At 48.9% G+C, this 21,100-nt stretch overlaps 1 protein-coding gene across 1 annotated transcript in view; it reads left to right on the plus strand.

Moving 5' to 3' along the window:
* The window catches only part of MYO18B (myosin XVIIIB), a gene marked incomplete at its 5' end in the record, with an annotated part of 232,250 nt that overhangs the window by 183,368 nt on the left and 27,782 nt on the right, over positions 1-21,100 (plus strand). The window contains one exon of the mRNA XM_045791207.2: positions 10,820-10,950. Within this exon, the coding sequence (XP_045647163.2) occupies positions 10,820-10,950 (131 nt within the window). The remainder of the gene's footprint in view (positions 1-10,819; positions 10,951-21,100) is intronic.

Below are 21,100 nucleotides of genomic sequence, written 5' to 3' on the forward strand. Positions count from 1 at the left end.
CATCGGATTACAGAGATTCTCCCTGGGGCGATTTCTGGGATGGAGCACGGACAGGGGGCTGGGTGGAAGAGAGGGACAGCAGTTTAACAGCAAGAGAACCCTTAGGGGATGATGATGGACGCCATCTCCACAATCATGAATACAGAGCAGGAAAAAGATCCAAGAGATTAGCCCATTGTATTGATGGCTACTTGAGGCCCAGAGTAGGGACCCCGGGGGTATGGAATAAATTGCTCTCACGCTACCCTCTGTCGGTACAGAACCCAGTGGACACTTGAGAAATTTCAAAGTCCAGTTTCCCTATTTCTGCAATCACATGGACTAGTGGGCTGAGAAGACATATGAGCTTCATTTCCATTTAAATTGAAATAAGACATGTCAAAGGTGGCCTGGTAATTACCGCCTGGAACAATGGCCCTCTGATGCAGGAAGTATAGTGTCGGTGTATGTAGTACAGATAATTTTTGCATTGGAGACTTAATTATGTTGATATAATTATTCCTCTGTCAGGAAAATCGGGTGGCACAGATCTGTCATATTTGCATTTGAGCAGAAAAATGAAATGCCTTCCTTCTCTTTTTTCAGGAAGCAATTGAGTGGGTGACTCTGGGGAGTCGGGAGTGGGGTGTTTGGAAGTTCACTCCAGGTCAGCATGTCTGACTGCGGCCCGGCCCTGCTGGTGTCAGCCTTGAGAGGGGTGGACAGTCCTTCTTTGCCCCGTTCTGAAGATGTTGCATCAGAAGTCCCAGCCTGGGGTGGGGAGGGGGGCCAGTTGTAGGGCTGGGAGAGCCATGAGCTCTGAATAGCTAGAGCTGTGAGGAAATTTAGAGAGTTGGGTTTATTTCATTTTACTTTACTTTATTCTATTCTGTTCTGTCCTATTTAAATTTAACTTTAATTTAATTTGCTTGCAAACCTTGCGATTCACTCGCAGCAAGTTGCACCCTCCTGCCTCAAAGCCTGAGAGCCTCCCTCCCCCTGGCTGTCCCCATCCCATTGGTCGGAGAGAACCCCAACCACATTCCTTGTACAAGGGTCTAGGGCCTGCCCAAGGAGTCTGTGCCCCCCGCCAGTCCTCACCCATTGGAGGAAACTCGGGACTCCAGAAATCAAGTAAATGGTCCCTCCTCCCCATTGGAACCCCAGGCTATAGCACCTTTATTGCCCAAGTTGTGGGGGCCGGTGTTTAGGCAAAAATGACTCATGATTCAAAGTATGTGAAACAGAAATCATAAAGAGAGGAGCTCACTTTCTAACCGAGAGAGGACCTAGGTTCTAGTCCTGCCTCGGCCAGCCAGGGAGTGGCCCAGCAACCTTGGCCAGGAGGTCTCCTGCTCTGGCCTGGTATATGGTGTGTGTGTCCGTGGCTTCCCTGCGTGATGTGGGCAAACTCATGGCAGGTACACACAGCTGAAACCTTCCCCAGGCCAGATCTTCATCTGTTCGATGTCAAAAAGCCCAAGCTGCCTAAAATGTTCATCTTCCAGAATACCGTAAGAGCCTTCAGGCGATAGCTGGGGGCATTTTAAAACAATTAGGAAAAAGAGCAGGGAGGACAGCTACAAGCAGGTGTCTGGAGTCCCAGGCTCTTCTGTCTCGAGATAATGGACAATCCCGGGCAAGCCAGAGCGGTGGGGTGGGGGTCCTGGGGTTCTCTGCTTGTCTGCATGGCTAACTCCATTCTGCCGTTAACGTAAAACCGTTTTACATGACGTGGGGAAATGAACACAGGATGGAAATATGCCAACTTGGTCATTAAGAGGGGTTGTCCCCAAGTAACAGACTTAAGGGCAATTTTTAATGTTTGTTTTGGTTTTGGTTTTTTTGCCACTTTATTTTCTCAATTCTCTATAGGGAACCCTGTTGGAACTAGAAAAGAAATGACTTCTCAAAAAAAAAAAAATGAAAGAAAAGATCACATGGTGTTTTATCAATATGCTAGGGCTGCTGGGGCAAAGGGCCCCACACGGAGTGGCTTAGAAAAACAGAAAAGTCTGACAGCTCTGGGGGCCAGAAATCTGAAATCAGGGTGTTGGCAGGGCCGTGCCCCCTCCCCCCCATAGATGCCGGAGAAGGAAGGGCTCCATGCATCTCTCTTAGCTTCTGGTGGTTTGCTGGCCATCTGTGATGTTCCTTGGCATGGAGATGCATCATTGTAATCTGTCTACACGTGCCACCCCTCCCCGTGTGTCTTCATGTGGTTTTCCCTCTGTGTCTCTGTGTCTTTTTTCCAAATTTCTCTTCTTTTTACAGGGACACCAGCCATATTGGCTTAGGGCCCGCTGATGAACTCATTTTAACTTGATTATATCTATAAAGACTCTGTCTCCAAATTCAGTAACGTTCTGTGGTACTGGGGATCAGGATTTCAACCTATTTTGAGGGGCGGGGGGAGACACAATTCAAACTATAAACAGATTTGTTTCTAGAAATGGGAGGAAGTTCGGGATGGCTGTGGTGTTTTCCTTAGTGGGTGGTAGAGTCCATTGAGATGGGGCCTACACGTCAAGAACGACCAGTGTTACTGTGTTGGTCAGCTTCCAAGATGGTGCCCGAGGATTCTCTCACCTCTGGTGTTCACCTCCCTGCATAGCCTCCTCCCATATTGTACCAGAGTTGATCTTTGTGCCCAGTAGATCGTCAGTAGTGATGATACGTCACTCCCGAGGCTGAGTTATCCAAGGCATTTGGCATTTGCCCTACTCTGTCCTGGATCACGTGCTTTGGCAGAACTGGCCACCATGTCATGAAGACGATCCAGCAGCTCAGCAGAATCCCTTATGGTGAGAACTGAAGCCTCTAGCCAATAGCCATGTCAGCGAGCCTTCTTGGAAGGGCCCCTCTGGCTTCTGTCAAGCCTTCAGACAGCCAGCGCCCTGGCTGCCATCGTCACTGTAACATCAGGACAGATCCTGTATGAGTTGTCCTTTACCACACACTTGGTGGCTTAAAATAATACAATTCAAACTCCCATTGGTTTGGAGGTCAGAAGTTTAAAAATACACCTGAAAGGGTTAAAATCAAGGTGGAAGCAGGGCTGGTTCCTTCCCGAGGCCCCCAGGGTAACCCATGCCTTGCCTCTTCCTGCTTATAGAGGCAGCCAGCACTTCTTGGCTCCTGGCCGCCTCCCTCTAGTATGAAGTCACCACGACATTTCTACTACCTTCTTCCCCACTGACCCCCCCCCCCCTCTGCTCCCCTCTTGCAAGGACCCTTCTGATTACATTTAGGGCCCGCCCGGATAATCCAGGATAATCTCCCCATCTCAACATCCTTAATTGTATCACACCTGCAAAATCCCTCTTGTCATGTGAGTTAACATATTCCCATGTTGTGGGGACAAGGATGTGGACATCCTGGGGGGCTGTTATCCATTCTACTGTAGGCTCTGAGGCACAGCCACCCAGAGAAGCCACTCCTGGATTCCTGACCCACAGAAAACCATGAGAGATAATGAATGATATTGGATGTTTCAAAACACTGGGTGTTGAGGCAATATGTTATGTAGCAATAAATAACTAATATAGACTTTGTAGCCCAGCATTTGATGTTGTAATATCTGAAGATTCTAATTCCAGATTTCTTATAACTTTTTCCTTGAAATATACATATATATATATTATATATATGTATACACACATACACATATATACACACACACACATTCATACATATATATACACACAACACACACATATATACATATCTCTATATATACATCTATATAAAATAGAAATACTTATAAATAGATAGATAGATAGATGGGAACGTATACAGATCTTGTAAATACACAGTTCGACGAATAAAGCCTGGGTTGACCCTGGATGTGTCTGTGCTCTGTGCCAGTGATTCTCCTGGTTCCTCTCAGATACATTCCTGCCCCTCCTCTGCTCTACTGTAAATTGTAGGGAACTAGGCTTTCTAGTTTTCTTGCCTTGTGGTAGGGTCAGCCAATGATAGGCGGTGATGGCCGATTGAAGGACAGGGGAAGGAGAGAAGCCAGGGTATTTCTCTCTCTCTCTCACTGCCTTGGGGATCATCCCCAGCAGCAGCGGAGACGCTGTAATTCCAGATCCCATTAGGGATGCCCCTCTTCCATGAAGCCACCTTCTACCAGCAGCCTCCCATTGGATGACCCAATGTCTTAATTTTTCCTTCCTGCCCTAGGTTGGCAGTGCCTTCCTGCCATTGCAAATCTATCCTGGTTTCTCATCTTTCTATCATCTGAATAACCAATTCCCTGTATTAAATTCTTTTATTTGGATGATCTAGAGCGATTTCCATTTTCCTGACTGATACGGGCTCCTCCGAGGCACTGTATTAAATCCTTCCAGCTTCAACAACAACAAAAAAGCATCAGGTTTATAGACTTCACTTTCTGAAAAATGAGGCTGTCCTTCTACACAATACCAGCAGGCTTCATACTTTCTGAGCCTTTACTTAGAAAAAAGGACGTGTGTTAGGTATCACGTGTATGCCCACGTATTAGGTATACCAGATGGACACAGTTAGACATTATTTTGTTTGTTCCATGCAATGATCTTTTGCTGGGAAATAATGCTGGCCTGTTACCGGATGAGGAACTGAAAGGGAAGATTAAGAACTCTTCAAAATTCCCATGGGCGTTTCACTTGTCCTGTTCCTCCCATGTTGTTGGTAGCTTGCATCTCCCCCTTCTCCACCCATCAGGGTCTCTCCCTAAGGGTGGTGGACTTCCACTTGCCTCAGTTCCACAGAGCACTTACCATTTTTAAGAGAAATAGCCCCCTCCCCTGCCACCCAGCCAACTAATACCAACCTCTTTGAGGACACAGAAGGCATTTCCGGGAAGGTTGAGTAAATTGTGGCAGGGTTGGGAGTTCTGGTTGATGCTGGTGGGTGGACCACTGGATGAAGTGCTTAGCTTGGTAGTTCATAGAGTGGACTGTGGCCCAGAGTGGCTGCGTCTCTGCAGTGATTGATTGGACATGCCTGCTGCAGGTGTAGAAAAGGGTGGGCGGAGTTGTCAGGTATTGGCTGGCCCTTTGGAAATGGGCAGGCCCGAGCTTGCGTCTGCATGTCACTTTCTAGCTGTGTGACTTTGGGATCTTTGATGAGTCTTTCTGTGTCTCTTACCACATGATAAACATAGAACCAAACAATTAGCTTGCAGGAGGATTCTGAAGAAAGGACCTTGCATAGTGATGACCACCTTCTCCCTGGTCCCCCTTTGTGCTGAAGGTTGGGCTCTTTTGCAATCTTAAATAAGAGAATCTAATGCATAATTTTGGGTTGTCTGTTGGGTACACCAAGTCTTAACTTTCCCAGATTGAGACTGAACACTCATGTTAATGCTCGTTCCATTGCCAATATGGCCTTGAACTCTGGCCAGGACACAGTTCACAGGGCTTTTTATCCCCCCCCCCCCCCCAGCCTCATTTCTCCCAGACAAGTGACTCTGGGACAATTTGAATGAAACAGTGGCAGTTCTTCCTCATCTTCTCATTTCTTTCTGGGCAGACTGCCCCCACCTCTGGAGACACAAGCATCCTTGGATAAAGCAGGAGCGATCAGAGGCAAAGTAGGAAGGAGCTGTGGGCTGGGGTCAGGACTCCTGGGTCTGACTGCAGATCACTGTGTCTTGACTGTACGACCCTGGGCAAGGGATTTAACCTTTCCGAGGCTCAGCCTGTTCATCTGTAAAATGGGGATAATGAGGCTGCCTTGGGAGGTACTAAGCAGGTGGTCCAGGGGATTGTTCCTCACAGCGTAGACAGAAATAAAGTCCTATATTTTTTAACCTTCTGCTGAGAAAAGTCATTCATATCCTTTGCAGAAGCTCTGGAGAAGTATAAAAAGGGAAACAAAAATCACCTGATATCTCACCACTCAGAGATAATAACACTGCTATTACTTTCTTGTAATGTTCTCAAGTTACTTTTTATGGTTTTGTATTGCACTTGACTCTGCCCATGTGAGACAATAGAAATAAATATATTCATGTAATAGTTCAATAAATATTAATTAAGTATACGCTGTGTTAGACTGGGAATGTTCATGCATATGTCTCTGAATAGACACATGTGCACACATGTTCGTGTGTGTTTATATGTATTTATAATAGCATATGTATTTATGCGTAAGTGTTTCTTTTTAGTGCTGGGCTCTGTAACATGAAGTTTCTATTTGTTTTTAGTGAATCAGAAGAAAATGACAAAGTGAGTTTTTATCAGGTTTCGGGGGTGTTTTAGATAGTCTGATTTATAATAGAAACTACACGCAATTAATTTTCTTGGGGGACATCTTGAAAGGATGGAGAGGCAACATCTAGGGCACAGAAACTGATGCGAGAGTCCTGTGCATTTGCAGACAGGAGACCGGCCCCTAAACATGCCCTAGTTGCAAAGAAAACAAACAGCAGTTGTAAATATTAGCCTCTGATCGAACATCACAAAAGGAGACGATTTTAATTGCAGCCACTAATTATCGTATGAACAACCTCCCACATGGGCAGCTCTGTGTGGCATGCTCCAGGGGGAGTAGCTCGGGAGTTTAACAAGGGTTAATGATTCTCTTAAGCGATGCCGGGGAGGTCAGAAGTACACACACTGCTTTCACTGTATTTGTCTCTGTATGCATGGTGTGTCTTTTGTATGCATTCGTGAGTGTAATACCCAGGCCCCTCCTTCGTTTGCCATTTATAATCATGCAGTGACACCATTCATTCGATCCCCAAATATAGATGGAGTGCCCGCTGTGTTCCTAACACCAGCAATACAGAGAGATTAGGTCCCTGCAAGAATGTAAGCTCCATAGAAGTTAGGACTTTATCTGCATCATCTGTGTGTAGGTCAGTGCTGGCACATAGTAGGTGCTCAATAGATGTTTATTGAGTGAGTGAATGGCATATGAATATATGTACACACATGTAATGAACACAGAATATATATAGTAATATGTTGTGTGTCATTACAATGTGTATATCACTATTACCGTGGTTACAGATTAACATGGGCGTGTGATATATCTATTAGTGGGTTTCTGCTGTATGCATTACTATCTGAATAGTTTCCTATCCTAATTTCTCCTCCAACTTCTTCAAGTCTCTAAAGAGAGAGAATAACAAAGAAGACCAGCTTTACACTTGGCCTCAAAATGCAATGCTGTGTGCATATGGCAGTCCCCATTCAAGCTCAAGCAATGTTAGCCACATGTCTTGGGGGTGGAAGAAGGCCCCAGACTCCCAGACTGAAGAGTGGGTGCCTCCCTTGTGCCCCCCTTCTTGTGGACCTCCTCTGTGTCTCCGGAGCAGTCTCTGGCTGGGGTCTTGTTTGGTCTGCCCCAGGGACAGTTTGCGGCATCACGTGCGTTCCCCTAATGACTTGGTCTCTGCAATCAGCAAACTCTATTTGCTTTGCAAGTTGAAGCAGAAAAGGTTAGCTGATTGCTGATTGCACAGACTCTGGATTTCCCCAGTCCGTCTCCTTGGGGTGCTCCCACTGGACCTGATCTGAGTCCCCTGGGCCCCGTCCTTGGTCCATATACCCTCCTCTAGGAATGGTTTTCTTGCTCACAGCTCTCCTCGCTCTGTCTAACTAACTCCTCCCCTATGATGCCCTTGGTTGCATCCACGTCTTTCCTCTGCAGGGCACTAAAAAACATTTGGAGCCAGAGTCCTTATTCGCCTGTGACCTTGGCAAACCTCAGGGAGGCACCGCTCCCCGTGCTAGTTGTTCCTCATTCTCCTCTGAAAAATTGACATGGTAGCAACGTTGGCCAAGCCTTTGCTCTCTGGAGGTCAGAGAGGTTGAGTAACTTGCTACAGGTCACACAGCCAGTAAGGGGCAGAGCTGGGATTCGAACCCAGGTACCCTGGCTCTAGAGGCTGCTCTGTCTTTCACAATATTACAGATTTGACTCAACTCAGTTCCCGCTTTTCTCTGCCCCTCTGCTTCATGCCAGCCCAGAGCCATCCATCCCTGAGACGCAGTGCCTGTCCCCTGTGGCCCTGTCCTCAGCCCACCAGGAGGCTCCATGAGGGTTAAGACTTCAGGCCCTGCTTGCTGCCTCTGCATGACATTGCATGGGCATTGCTCCCCAGGCACAACTGGAAGGGGACATCAGTGTTCTTGTGTCATCCTTGGGCTCAGGAGACCTAAAGAGCTGTCACCCGAGAACCCAGGACCTGGCTGCGCACCCGAGCTCCGTGCTCTCCCGGCCACATGACCTCACACGGGCCATTCTGCTGCTCCGCTCCCGCTTTTTTCAGCTCCAAAATAAACATTCACCCCATGCCTAAAATGGCCCAGACGTGGACTTCGGCTAGCATCTCCCCATCTTACGAAGACACAGGTGCTCCGTCTCCTGGGAGACCGTGGTCGATTCTGTCACCCTAGGAAGGAGCTGAGCTCAGACAAGTGCTCCTCTGAGATTCGGGGACTTTGTACCCGGCCATTTTTCTAAGTGTCTTTAGGAACTGACATGCCAGCGTCCAGAGGCAAGCGCCTCCCCAGCCATCCCCTGGTATGTGTGATTTCCTGTGGCAGTCCACTGGCCTCCTGCCCGGGGGCCCCTGCCTCGGACCGGCTCTCACCTTGTCAGTACCAAGATGGGGATTTCACAGCTGGCAACTTCAATCAGCGACAGCGCACTGGCAGCCCCCTCGTCACCCCCCTGCCTCTCTCCACGCTGCTGCTTCTCAGCTCCACTCTGCCCTTAGCGTTCTCAGTCTTTGCTCTCCCTCGCTCTCTCTCTCTCTCTGTAAAATGGGAAAACCTCAAAATCAGATGAAAGGCACAGACCCACAATACCACCAATAGACAAGCCGCTCTGCAAAGGAGAGCCTGTGTGTGTCCCCGTAATGGGGAGCAGCCCTGGTCCTCCCTGACTTTCACTGGGGGGTGTGCACACCCAGGAAGATCAGTGGCAAGACCGGTCTTTAAATCCAGGCTCTGCACGTTACCGCCCCGAATGACTTCACTGGCCTCCACGTCTTCCTCTGCAACAGAGGGAGAACAATCCCAGGCTCAGAGAGGGGCTGTAAACTGTTTCAGGTTGCACAGCTAGGGAGTTAAATGGGCAGCTGGGAACGGGACTTAGATCTGACCCTAGATCTTTCTATTTTCACCCTTCCACACTTTCAGCAGTTGGTATATCTGTGTTCCTTCAAGCAACAGTCAACAGGGGCGCCTGGGTGGCTCGGTCGGTTAAACGTCTGACCCTTGATCTCAGCCCCAGTCTCGATCTCAGGGTCGTGAATTCCGTTGAGCATGGAACCTCCTTTAAAACAAATAAAAATAAATAAAACAACAGTCAACAAGTAATCCCTACATAATTACAACGGCTTAAAAGAAAAATTGTATCCATAACCCCCCCAACCCATTCATCCTCATCTATAAATATCACCGGCTTCCTAAGTGTTCTTCCGACTGGATGTGTGTTATTTGCAGATAGATAGGGGCACGATAGTCCCTGTTCTATTCCGTTTGCTTAACATTATTCCACAGAAACATTCCACGCTGCTGCAATCCTTACTTCAAATGTTAATGCCTGCCTAATGGCATCGAAGAGACATGCTGTGATCCCCCTAACCAGTCCCAGTTGTTGGGTGATGAGGCTGCTTTCAGCTTCTGCCTGTCCTCAATCCCACAGCTCCAAGCATCCTCTGGTACAGAATTTACTAGGCCTTTTGACTGATTCCCTGTAGGATTAATTCCCAGCAGGTGGGATTCTAGGTTTAAGCAGAGGTGTCTCAGCCTCGGCACTATGGACATTTGGGTGAGGTCATTCTCTGTAGAAGGGGCCGTCTTGTGCATTGTAGGATGCCCAGCACCGTCCCTGCCTGTACCGGCTAATGCCAGTAGCACACACACCCCCAACAAACTGTGACAATAAAAATGTCTCTAGGCATTGCTCAGTGTCCCCTAGGCTGGGAAGCGGGGGGCGCTGGCAAAATCACTCTCAGTCGACAATCATTATGATGAAGGGTAGGGGGGGATGACATAGGCTGCCAATAGAAATTAGAGGTTTTCCAAGGTCTGGACAGAATCCGATTAGGGCAGGATCAGAGGGAAGAGGGGTGAACCCTCAGAGGGTAGTCAGAGGCACCAAGCTGGAGAGCCAGCACGGCCATTAAGCCTTTGCTTCCCCGGGCCTCGGTTTCTTATCTGCAAAATGGGAGCAATAATAGTGACCCACAGCAAGGTCATCAGGGTAAGACACTCCACACAACGCCAGGCACAGAAAAATCTCAGTACATGGCAGCGGTGTCCGCTTGCTCTGGGAGGAACCCCTCTGGCTTATCCATCTTTGCTTCTGCTGCCTCTGGGGGTGCAGAGTTGGGGGAGTCGGCATGGCAGAGTTAACAGGGAACCATTCTTGTCTGCCTCTCCCCACCCAACTGATCTCCCGTTCCAGATCCATCCCTGAGGCAGCCGCAGCTTCCAGAACCAGCCTCCGCGACTGTTCTGGGAAACAGGAATTGGTCCGTACATTCACTCATCCACCCAGGGTGTCCCACCTGGTGCAAAGCGGGTGGTGCATGTTCCTAGCATGGCTCTGGGGTCGGACACACAGGGCTGAGACCCCCAGTGTGGGTGAGTGGGCTCTGTCTGTGGGCCATGCCCTCATTGGCCCCCAAAGCATCCATGTCCTCTATAAAATTCGAAGCATCTGTCGGAGGGTCCGTAACCCCATCTGTACAGAGAGGGTACCTCAAGGGGTCCCTGCTACGTACTAGGTGCTCAGCGAACACTAGGCTCGGTGTCTCCTCCCCAGAAGGTCTGGCAGGCGGGTGGGTTCTTGTCCAAGGCCAACGTGCGCTTGTGGTCTCTGTCTCCAGGAGAAATACGTGGAGGAGCTCGCGGCGGTGAGACAGACCCTCCAGACAGACCTGGAGACATCCATCCGGCGGATTGCTGACCTGCAGGCAGCCTTAGAGGAGGTGGCGTCCAGCGACAGTGACACGGAGAGGTAACCCACGGGCCCAGGTGTGGCTGGGTGCAGCAGGGGGATTCTGCCCTGGAGCATTCTAGGGTCTTCAGTAGACAGAATTCCCGCTCTCAGTTCTGGGGGCCGCATCTGCGGGGAGACCCGGATGTGTTTAGTGGTAGGAGGGAGACCTGGCTGGCGTGTGTGAGGAGGGACAGGATGTTAGCTTCCCCTCTGGGGTTAGCATCTCCTTTAGCATCTCCTAAAAGCACCTAGCCTCGCTCTCCAAGCCTTCGCGGAGGCGATCGGGGGAGTGCTTGCAAAGTGGGCTGCAGACTGTGTTTATGGGCTAGTTTCATGTCCAGTCTGGACCCAATTCCCTCACATGCAAAGTGGACATAATACTTTGGACCAACCCCATCAAACTGCTCTGTTTTGACTACTTTGGATATGCATATCGACCTTTCATGTACTCAACCCACGGCCTACCTCGTCGGGGTGTTGGTGAGAGTCAAATGAGGTACCAGATGGACACCACTTAGAACAGCGCCGGGAGTGCACACGGGCTGTCGGGTGTAAGCTGTGTTTGTGCGCATAACGGCCATCTCTTCTCAGAGGCAACAGCTGATTCAGAGATGCAAGATTAGACAGCTGGTGATGGGCCAGACCGCTCAAATTCAATGTCAGGGCTTCTCTCCTTTCTCAGGAGACAGGTTGCTTCCTACCGTCTCCACTCAAGTCTCAAGCTGCCACAGGCCATTGGTGGGCTCACCTGGAGGGAATTCGAGGTGTCCCAGGTGGGCACGTGGGCCCGGGCTGTCCGGCCCCTCCAGATGGCCCATAGCATCCTGTTCCCTAGAGCTCCCTTTGTAACCTTGGCATGTTACTTCTCTGGAAACCACAGCTGCCTGTCTGGCTGCTGTTCCTCTGCCCCCATCCCAGCCTGTGCCACGAAGCCTGGGCAGCAGGGAGAGGCATTTTCTTTGCATTGCTTTGGTAAGAAACAGGGTGCCTTAACCTAACCTTCCGATGTGGCTCCCTCCCTGCACACACCTGCGTGGGCTGCATCGGCCATTGCTCCCTCTTGGTCTTTGTCTCTGCGCGGGATGATTCATGTTGCAGCCGGAACAATCCGATATCAGACCATGAGTGCAACCCTCTCCACTTCCACGAGGACCCTGAGAGAGGTGCAAGGTCACACAGCAAATTAGCATTGTGCACCAGGTGAGAACCCAGGGCTGCTGAGTGTCCTACCCTAGGCCTTTGCCTGTCACACCTCCTTTATAGGGTGAAGCCAGGGGCCAGCTGCTGACCTGCAGGAGGCATGGGTGGGAGATGGACAGTGAAGGAAATAGTGATGCAAGTCAGCTGTGGTCTAGCCTGTGGGAAGGACGGGTAGAGCTGACCATGCCTGGTCCAGGAAAGGAAACCCGGAAGGGAAACACACCAACCCTCTAATACCGATGGAAGGCATTACTGCTGACCTAAATTTTTGTTTTCTTCAAGCTTATCTGTATATTCTAAAATTTCTGCAATGAGCATACACGCACAGTCCTAGCTATACCAGGGTCCTCTTTAGATTTCTCTCATATAAGTTATGGACTTTATTTTTTAAATATTTTTTAAGATTATTTATTTTATATATAGAGAGAGAGCAGGGCGAATGGGCAGGGGGAGAGGGAGAGAGAGTCCCAAGCGGACTCTGCACTAAGGGTTGAGCCCAATGAGGGCCTTGATCTCGTGACCCCGAGATCACGACGTGAGCTGAAACCAGAGTCAGTCGCTTAACCGACTGAGCCACCCAGGTGCCCCTAAGTTACGGACTTTATATACACTTGATTTTAGAATGTGAGCACATCCTTTCCTTGATGCGGTTCTGGGCTGCTCATAAGCTGCTCAGAGATGTAACATAACCTCAAACTTTCCCACTATTCGTGCACAGTGTCAGTCGGAGAGAGACCCAGTGGGCTCTCCATGTCCTTGCCTCCAAATAAAGGGCTTCATCTAAGAAATCTCAGTTTGTGCAAAAATAGCTTCCATGCACAATTCTAAGTATCGCCACCATGCTCTGCTAATTTGCACAGCCGCCAGATTTTGGCGAAATGGCAAATACTGGAGTTGCACCTGCTTCGTGGCTCATGATTACATTTAGAATGTCCCGTGTTCCGCCCTCCCTGCAGTCTTACTAGTGTCCTGACGGGACTCGCGTCTGTAATTATATACCCTGTTGTCTCTATTACCCACTTGATGCTGGGGCTGGCTCTTCCATGAATAAAGACATTAGAATAAAGAATGAATGGTTGTATATACTAGCTTTTTGTGTTTTTTTTTTTTTACCAATGAGCAAAACTTCGCAACCATTTTTATTTGCATAGCCAGAGATTGCTTTTCTTTTTTTTTCTTTTCCTTTTTTTTTTTTAGAGAAAGAGCGCAAGCTGAGGGGGGAGGGGCAGAGGGAGCGGGAGAGAGAGCAACTTAAGCAGGCTCCACGCTCAGCATGGACCCTGATGCAGGGCTCAATCCCAGGACCCTGAGATCATGACCTGAGCTGAAACCAAGAGTCAGACGCTTAACCAACTGAGCCACCCAGGTGTGCAGCTTTTCTTTTCTTTTTTCTCCCCAAGTTCTTATTTTAATTCCAGTATCGTTAACATACAGTGTTATATTAGTTTCTGGCGTACAGTACAGTGATCCAACAATTCTATACATTCTTCGGTGCCCGTCATGATAAGTGTATTTTAATCCCTATTTCACCCATCCCCCACCCACCTCCCCTCTCGTAGCCATCGGTTTGTTCTCTCGAGTTAAGCGTCTGTTTCTTGGTTTGCCTCTCTCTCTTCTTTCTTCCCTTGGCTCATTTGTTTTGATTATTCAATTCCACATATGAGTGAGATCACATGGTGTTTGTCTTTCTCTGACTGACTTAGTTCACTTAGCGTAATACTCTCTAGCTCCATCCATGTCATACAAATGGCAAAATTTCATTCTTTTTGATGGCTGAGTAATAGTCCATCATATATATATATATATATATATATATATACATATATATATATATATATAAAATATATCCACGTATATACCACATTTATATACTACATATCCTATATATAATATATATTAACTGGGCTATATTGATGGACACTTGGGGTTACTTCCAAAATTTGGCTATTGTGGATAATGCCGCCATAAACATAGGGGTGCGTGTATCCCTTCGAATTAGTGTCTTCATATTCTTTGGGTAAATACCCAGTAGAGAGATTACTGGATCATAGGGTAGTTCTATTTTTAATTTTTTTTAAAGATTTTATTTATTTATTTGACAGAGATAGAGACAGCCAGCGAGAGAGGGAACACAAGCAGGGGGAGTGGGAGAGGAAGAAGCAGGCTCACAGCAGAGGAGCCCGATGTGGGGCTCAATCCCAGAACGCCGGGATCACGCCCTGAGCCGAAGGCAGACGCTTAACCGCTGTGCCACCCAGGCGCCCCTCTATTTTTAATTTTTTGAGAACACTCCATACCGTTTTCCACAGTGGCTGCACTGACAGTGCGTGAGGCTTCCTTTTTCTCCACATCTTCGCCAACACTCGTTCCTTGTGCTTTTGGTTTTAGCCATTGTGACCGGTGTGGTGATAGCTCCTTGCGATCTTGATTTGCATTTCCCTGATGCAGAGTGATGTGGAACATCTTTTCATGTGTCTGTTGGCCATCTGCGTGTCTTCTTTGGAGAAATATCTGTTCATGTCTTCTGCCCACTTTTCAATGGAGTCTTTGTTTTGGGGGTGTTCTGATTGCTTTTCTAATACGTGAAAGTTATCAATGAAATAAACGAGAGTTATAAAAGTAACAAAGGAAGGAAAAGGCAGAGGACCTGTGCTTGGAGGTGTGGGTAGAGGGTGGACAGAAGGTGTGACAGAAACAGGGAGCGCCTTCTTGCTGGGAAGTCAGATCCCAGTGGGTGAGGTCACAGAGGGTCACAGGCATCACTCCAGTCTCAGCTTCCAGGAGGTCCTCGCGAGCCGTAAAGGGACCCTGCCCTCCCCCTCGCCTCGATAAGAGATACCTTTATCTCTTTCCACTCGTGCATACCCATCCAGCTTTTCTGAGCTCCAGATCCTGGGCCCCCAGGAATCCCCTCTGAACCCCAGATGCCTGTCTGCAATTTCATGATCTTCTGTCTCAGCAGGACTTGGTCCTGATTCTCTGCCCTGTAACTTGGATTTGAAAGAGACGCAGAGCCGAGATTTCACCCGTAGCACTGGGATGGGGGGAGACCAGGGGGAGAATGGCCCACAAAGAAGTCTCGACACCTTTCAAAGAATCAATCTTGCACAAACCTTGTTCTCTGGTCACGCTGCAATTCAAACCATTATCAGCAATAAAAGGAAACCCACGCCTTGCTGGCCGCACAGGCGCCGTCCCGAGCAGAGCCCCAGCTCCTGCCCCCAGTACCAGCCTGTCCTCCTCCCCATCCTGACGGTTTCCTGCTTAATTGTCTCGTCACCTGGGGTACGTCCGCGGTTTGGATGGGAGCCCGAGGGATTTGGCGCGGCACCTCTCCAAACTGAGCTCTCAATTAGGATTCACACCCACCCTGGGGGGAGAGAGACAGTGTGTGTGCATGCGGTGCTTCTGCTGGAGGTAAGGTTCTTTAAGAGACTTGTTCAAATTATGAAAAGTCACATTTCCCCATGTTGGGAATTAGATCCAAGCGTAACAGGCCTTCCAGGCTGGAAACGCGGTTACGTGCTCGGAAAGCCAGGTGGCCCGTACGGCGGCATTTAAACACGTGCCATTCTGCACTCAGGCTCTCTGTTGTGCCTTAGATGGCGGAGTCACCCTTTGCAGATTAATGGGGAAATGCTTTAAGCTGGTCCCCCAGGGGCCCAGAGCGCACTCATTACTCATGGAGGGAGCGATGCGTCAGCTGACAGCCCCATTTATTCCTGGCCCGGGGTCAGCTGCTGCTTGGCCTGTCACCTTCCTGGGGTTTTGGGGTAGGGGGGAGGTATGGAGAGATGGACGGATGACCTCTGCCTTTTAGGTCAGCTGAGAGTTGTCAGTTCCAGCTGGCCTTGGGCAGAGACGAATGTTCTAGAAAGGTGTCTTCTGTGGCTGTGTTGCGTGTAAGTTGTATGTTTCTCAACATACATCCTTTTAACTGGGCTAAAATTAGGCTGCGGTAGGATAAGTAGGAAGATGCGGCTGTCACCACAGGTGACAGCTGCCACAGAGGGCATCATTCTGAGTTGGTTTATTTGTCAGTGGGCCCAGGCTCCGGCCAGACTGTACAGCTTCCTGTTACATAGGAGGGCAGGCTTTGGAACTGCTCACATTCCTTTTCCTAAAACTCCCTCACCTTCTAATTTGCACCCCCTAAGCTCCATCCCCCCCCTTGAGTAATAAGCATGCCCTAGACCTGGGGGAACAGCTTAAAGCATCTCTCCATTATTCTGACAAGGTCGATGCCCCATTCGAAATGACAAAACGGAACCCTGGTGCAGGATAGCACACGTTTAAATGACACCCCAGAAGCCATGTGCTTTCCAAGTGTCCTTCTAGCTTGGGAGGCCTGGATACCCAGCTAATGGGGTTCACGGGGAGTCAGGGCTCCAATCCAGTTTACCTGCTCCTGCCTTATGGGAAATGATGGTAATTGGGATGAGAGGTACTCTGCTGAAGACCGACTTGGTACCAGGCTACGCAACCCACTTGTTTTACAGACGTTGCACTCATAACTTTTGAGGTTGGTACCCATTTTATGGGCAAGGACACTGAAGTCTGAGAAGTCGAGGCGCTGGCTTGGGCTCACCCAGCAAGTGATGGGGCCGGGATGGGCTCCAGGCCGACCCCACCTCCCACACTTCCAGTGAGCAGGCTCTGCTGTCATGTCCCACATACCCCTTCTCCCCCCTTTCTCACGTCAAGATCTTCGTTCTCCGCCAAGTAACTGGCCTGTCATGCTGCTGCACGTATGTCTGTTACCGTGACAGGGGGCCAGGACATTCTTGTGTTACTTCCCAGGCAACGTGTGCATTTAGCCTGGAATTGTCTGACAAAGACTCACGCTAAAAAAAATACAACAGAAGACGTCTAATTAATTACCTTGCCTGTCAGCAGGCCCCTGTCCACCAATGCCTGACACAAGTTCTCTGAGAGCCACATGCACCAAAGGTGAGAGAAGGACCACTGATAGGTCAGGAGACAGGGTTCTGTCCTGGCTGCACCACCAAATAGATCTGGACCAGGTCATCTGTCCTCCCTGGGCCTCTGCTGGCCCCGCCAACGCATTAAAATCCTCATCATCGCCCTCATCATTATCAATATTCACCTTCCATGTTTTGTTTTAAGGATTTCATTTATTTATTTATTTATTTATTTATTTATTTATTTATTTATTTGATAGTAAGAGAGAAAGAGAGAGAGAGGGAGAGCATGACTGGGGTGAGGGACAGAGGGAGAAGCAGGCTCTCCGCCAAGCAGGGAGCCTAATGCGGGGCTTGATCCTGGGACTCTGGGATCATGACCTGAGCCAAAGGCAGATGCTTAACCGACGGAGCCACCCAGGCACCCCCTTCACCGTCCATGTTACGACAAGAGGTAACAGTAAAAAATAGGCAAACATGGGGATCGCAGCCCAGAGACTATTTCTTCATAGGGTGAAACGGCCAGTGGATTTTAAATTCCCTCTTAAGTGGAAACCCCCCCCTTTTTTTTTATACCAGCACAAACTCCTATAGAAAATTCTAGCTTAGGAAGGAGTGCAGAGATGAAGGTTCAGGGTCAAGCCTCCCTATTTGGTCTCTCTCCCTGACCCCTTGGAAGCCCTATGAGGTCTCCCAGAACACAAGGCCTCCATAGACCATGGTGTACAAACTCCGGTATCTACCAGGACCAATAATGTGTGACTTGTAAAAAGTCACTCTGGTGGGGATTTCTACCCATCTGGTTCAATGAGTCTGCAGACCCCACAGAACAAAATCCCTGCTTCTGCCCGAAAGCCTTTCCCCTCCCCCTACTCCCAAGCTGTAGACCACCATGGGGTGAAGCTGTTAAGCGTCTTCTGCAATTTCTCAGACCATAAGGTGTGATGTGGTTTCCAGAAGCCCTGCTCAACCAGCCTCTTTATTTTAAACATACTCTGTTTCATTGAGACCTTCAAAGATGGCGGGTGGTGTGGGGCGTAGGCCGGACACCACCCTTGGCCTGGATGGTAATTGATCAGAAGTTGACAAGCAGAAAGCCCAGCGGACCTTGACTTTAACGTCAGCAGTTCTGTGAAAATCCAGTCACATGGGTTCACAGGCGAAAGCAACCAGTGCACAGATTAAAATGTCTATGAAAATGTAGGATTATTTTCAATAAGCATCCATACCCGTATCTTTTTATTTCTCATGCCTGGTTCTTTTCCAGAGTCACGGGCTTGGAAGGTAATCGTAAGGATTGCTGATAATCTTATGCTCTTACAAGATTGCTTCTTTACATTCTACACCACTTTTCCCCCCACATGGTGATAAAGGGTATGATCGTCGTTGATACAGCAGTGATGGGTCACGCCTGCTGCCTGCTTATTTCTCATAAAAAAAATACTGGCTTGGAAAACCCAGTGCTTTCTGTGAAGGCAGAAAGCAGTGCTGAGATTAGCTATTGGAATAGTCAGAGTCTGGCAGGAGCCCGAGGCACATCCCAACGGAGACGGGCTAATAAAGGGACTATTTACAAAGATATGGGCGCCGTGTGCGGAAGCACCAGGGCTGATAGAGCACCCGGGGGCTCGTAGTCGTGCCTGGGAGCATACAGAGAGGGCTGCTGGGCTGGAGGAGCTCTGGCTTTTGGCTTAGGGCAGGAGCCAATGCCAGGAGAAGCAGTAGGGAGAATTCTAAGAGAATAAATACTCCAGCTTCGTCTCTTCCTTCCCCCGCTCCTCCAGCGGCCATCCAAGTTCCCTACTGGCCACACCCGAGGGGAGGCCACGGGGCAGGGAGCCGGTGGACGTGGCCCATAGAGGTCGGCCTCCGGGGCACACATACAAGGTGGACAGCAGGAAGTGGGTGGGAAGGAACAGAGAGAAGACGTCTCGAAGCGAAGGCTTCTTTAGTCTGGGGTAAGGGGAGAACCCTTTCAGAAAGGGACAAATTTTTTTTTAAAGGTTTTATTTATTTGTTCAACAGAGATAGAGACAGCCAGCGAGAGAGGGAACACAAGCAGAGGAGTGGGAGAGGAAGAAGCAGGCTCATAGCGGAGGAGCCCGATGTGGGGCTCGAACCCAGAACGCCGGGACCACGCCCCGAGCCGAAGGCAGACGCTTAACCGCTGTGCCACCCAGGCGCCCCAGAAAGGGACAAATTTAAACGCTGACTTCAGCCACGGGGCTCCCACTCATGGAATCGGCAAGGGTGACTAGTGGTCACAAATTAACACACCCGCATGTGCTTTGATTAGTGATCTTGCCCTATAAAGACTTTCCTGGGCTGGGCTCCATAAAGATCATTGTTCGATCAAATGAAGTATGTCAGGGGGTTCGCCTGGCTGCCCAGCAGAGAGAGAGCTTGTCTCCTGCAGAGCTCAAGGCAAGTTGCCTTAGGATTCTGGAGACGTTAGGTTGCCTGGACGCCCTCTAGGATCTGTGAGCACAACCTCTTTTAATCCAGAGTCCTGGAATCCTGGGGTGGGAAATGGACCTGAAGCACCCCCCCCCAACATGCCCTAAATCCCACCCCTGCTGCAGCTAGCCTTTGCCCACCCTCCCAGCCAGTGGCCGTGAGGAAACTTGTCCTGGGTATAACTAAGCCTCTCTACTATGACACACCACGTGCAACTCAATGGCTTGGGCCACAGGTGTCTTCAGATTTTGTTTTGTTTTTTTTTTCTTTCCATCAACCTTCTAGAAGATTGAAACTTATTCCCTGGAACCCCTCTGCTTCTGAGGGACCTTGTCTACCACATCCTTAGCTTCTCTGGCCAGCTGGAACCAGTGTCCTTAGCCTGGGGTCTGTGCAGCAATAGTTCAAGAGAGGCGGTGTCCATGCCTGACGTCTAGATGATTCTGTGAACTCTCAAACATCAGGCTAACATGTGAGTCGGTGTTTGTGTATTCAGAGAAGCAGAAGTGGAAGTTCTATAGTCTCTATAAAAGATTCTCAGAAACAAGCTCCAGGACTCCCACTTTAACCACAGGTACACCCTTGCCAGTGTGTGTAATCACCAAGCATCTAAGCTGGATGGGGCCCAGCTCACTGACCCGAACTCCTTCAGTTCACAGATGGGGAAACGGAGATCCCTGGCAGGGAGGTGGCAGGCAGGGCCACCCAGCGAGGCCTCTAGGATTTGGTTGCCTCTTCTCTCTGTCTCTTATTCTGTCCACAACCCTCGCCCAGCAAAGCCGTAGAAAGACTCAGGTGTCTAAGAGGATCAGAGTTCGATCTACTCACGTGGACCGCTTCCGTTCACAAAGTGGTGTTTTCAGTAGTTTATTAAAAGCTGCATCAACTCTTTGTACCTAGATCTCCAAGAAGATTCAGGGTCACTCACCAGAGACACTTTTTTTTTTAATAACAGCACTTAGTAAGTTTTTATTTTTTATTTTTTTATGTTTTTTTATTATATTATGTTAGTCACCATACAGTACATCCCCGGTTTCCGATGTAAAGCTCGAGGATTCATTAGTTGTGTATAACACCCAGTGCACCATGCAATATGTGCCCTCCTTACTACCCATCACCGGTCTATCCCATTCCCCCACTCCCCTCCCCTCTGAGGCCCTCAGTTTGTTTCTCATAGTCCATAGTCTCTCATGTTTCATTCCCCCTTCTGATTACCCCCCTTTCTTTATCCCTTTCTTCCCCTACCGATCATCCTAGTTCTTATGTTCCATAGATGAGAGAAATCATATGATAATTATCTTTCTCTGCTTGACTTATTTCTCTTAGCATTATCTCCTCCAGTGCCATCCATGTTGCAGCAAATGTTGAGAATTCGCTCTTTCTGATAGCTGAGTAATATTCCATTGTATATATGGACCACAACTTGTTAATCCAGTCATCTGTTGAAGGGCATCTCGGTTCCTTCCACGATTTAGCTATTGTGGACAATGCTGCTATGAACATTGGGGTGCATATGGCCCTTCTCTTCACTACGTCTGTATCTTTGGGGTAAACACCCAGTAGTGCAATTTCTGGATCATAGGATAGCT

The sequence above is a fragment of the Ursus americanus genome, chromosome 30 (genome assembly GCF_024610735.1).
Source record: "Ursus americanus isolate L20-20 chromosome 30, mUrsAme1.1.p, whole genome shotgun sequence".
Taxonomy (NCBI): domain Eukaryota; kingdom Metazoa; phylum Chordata; class Mammalia; order Carnivora; family Ursidae; genus Ursus; species Ursus americanus.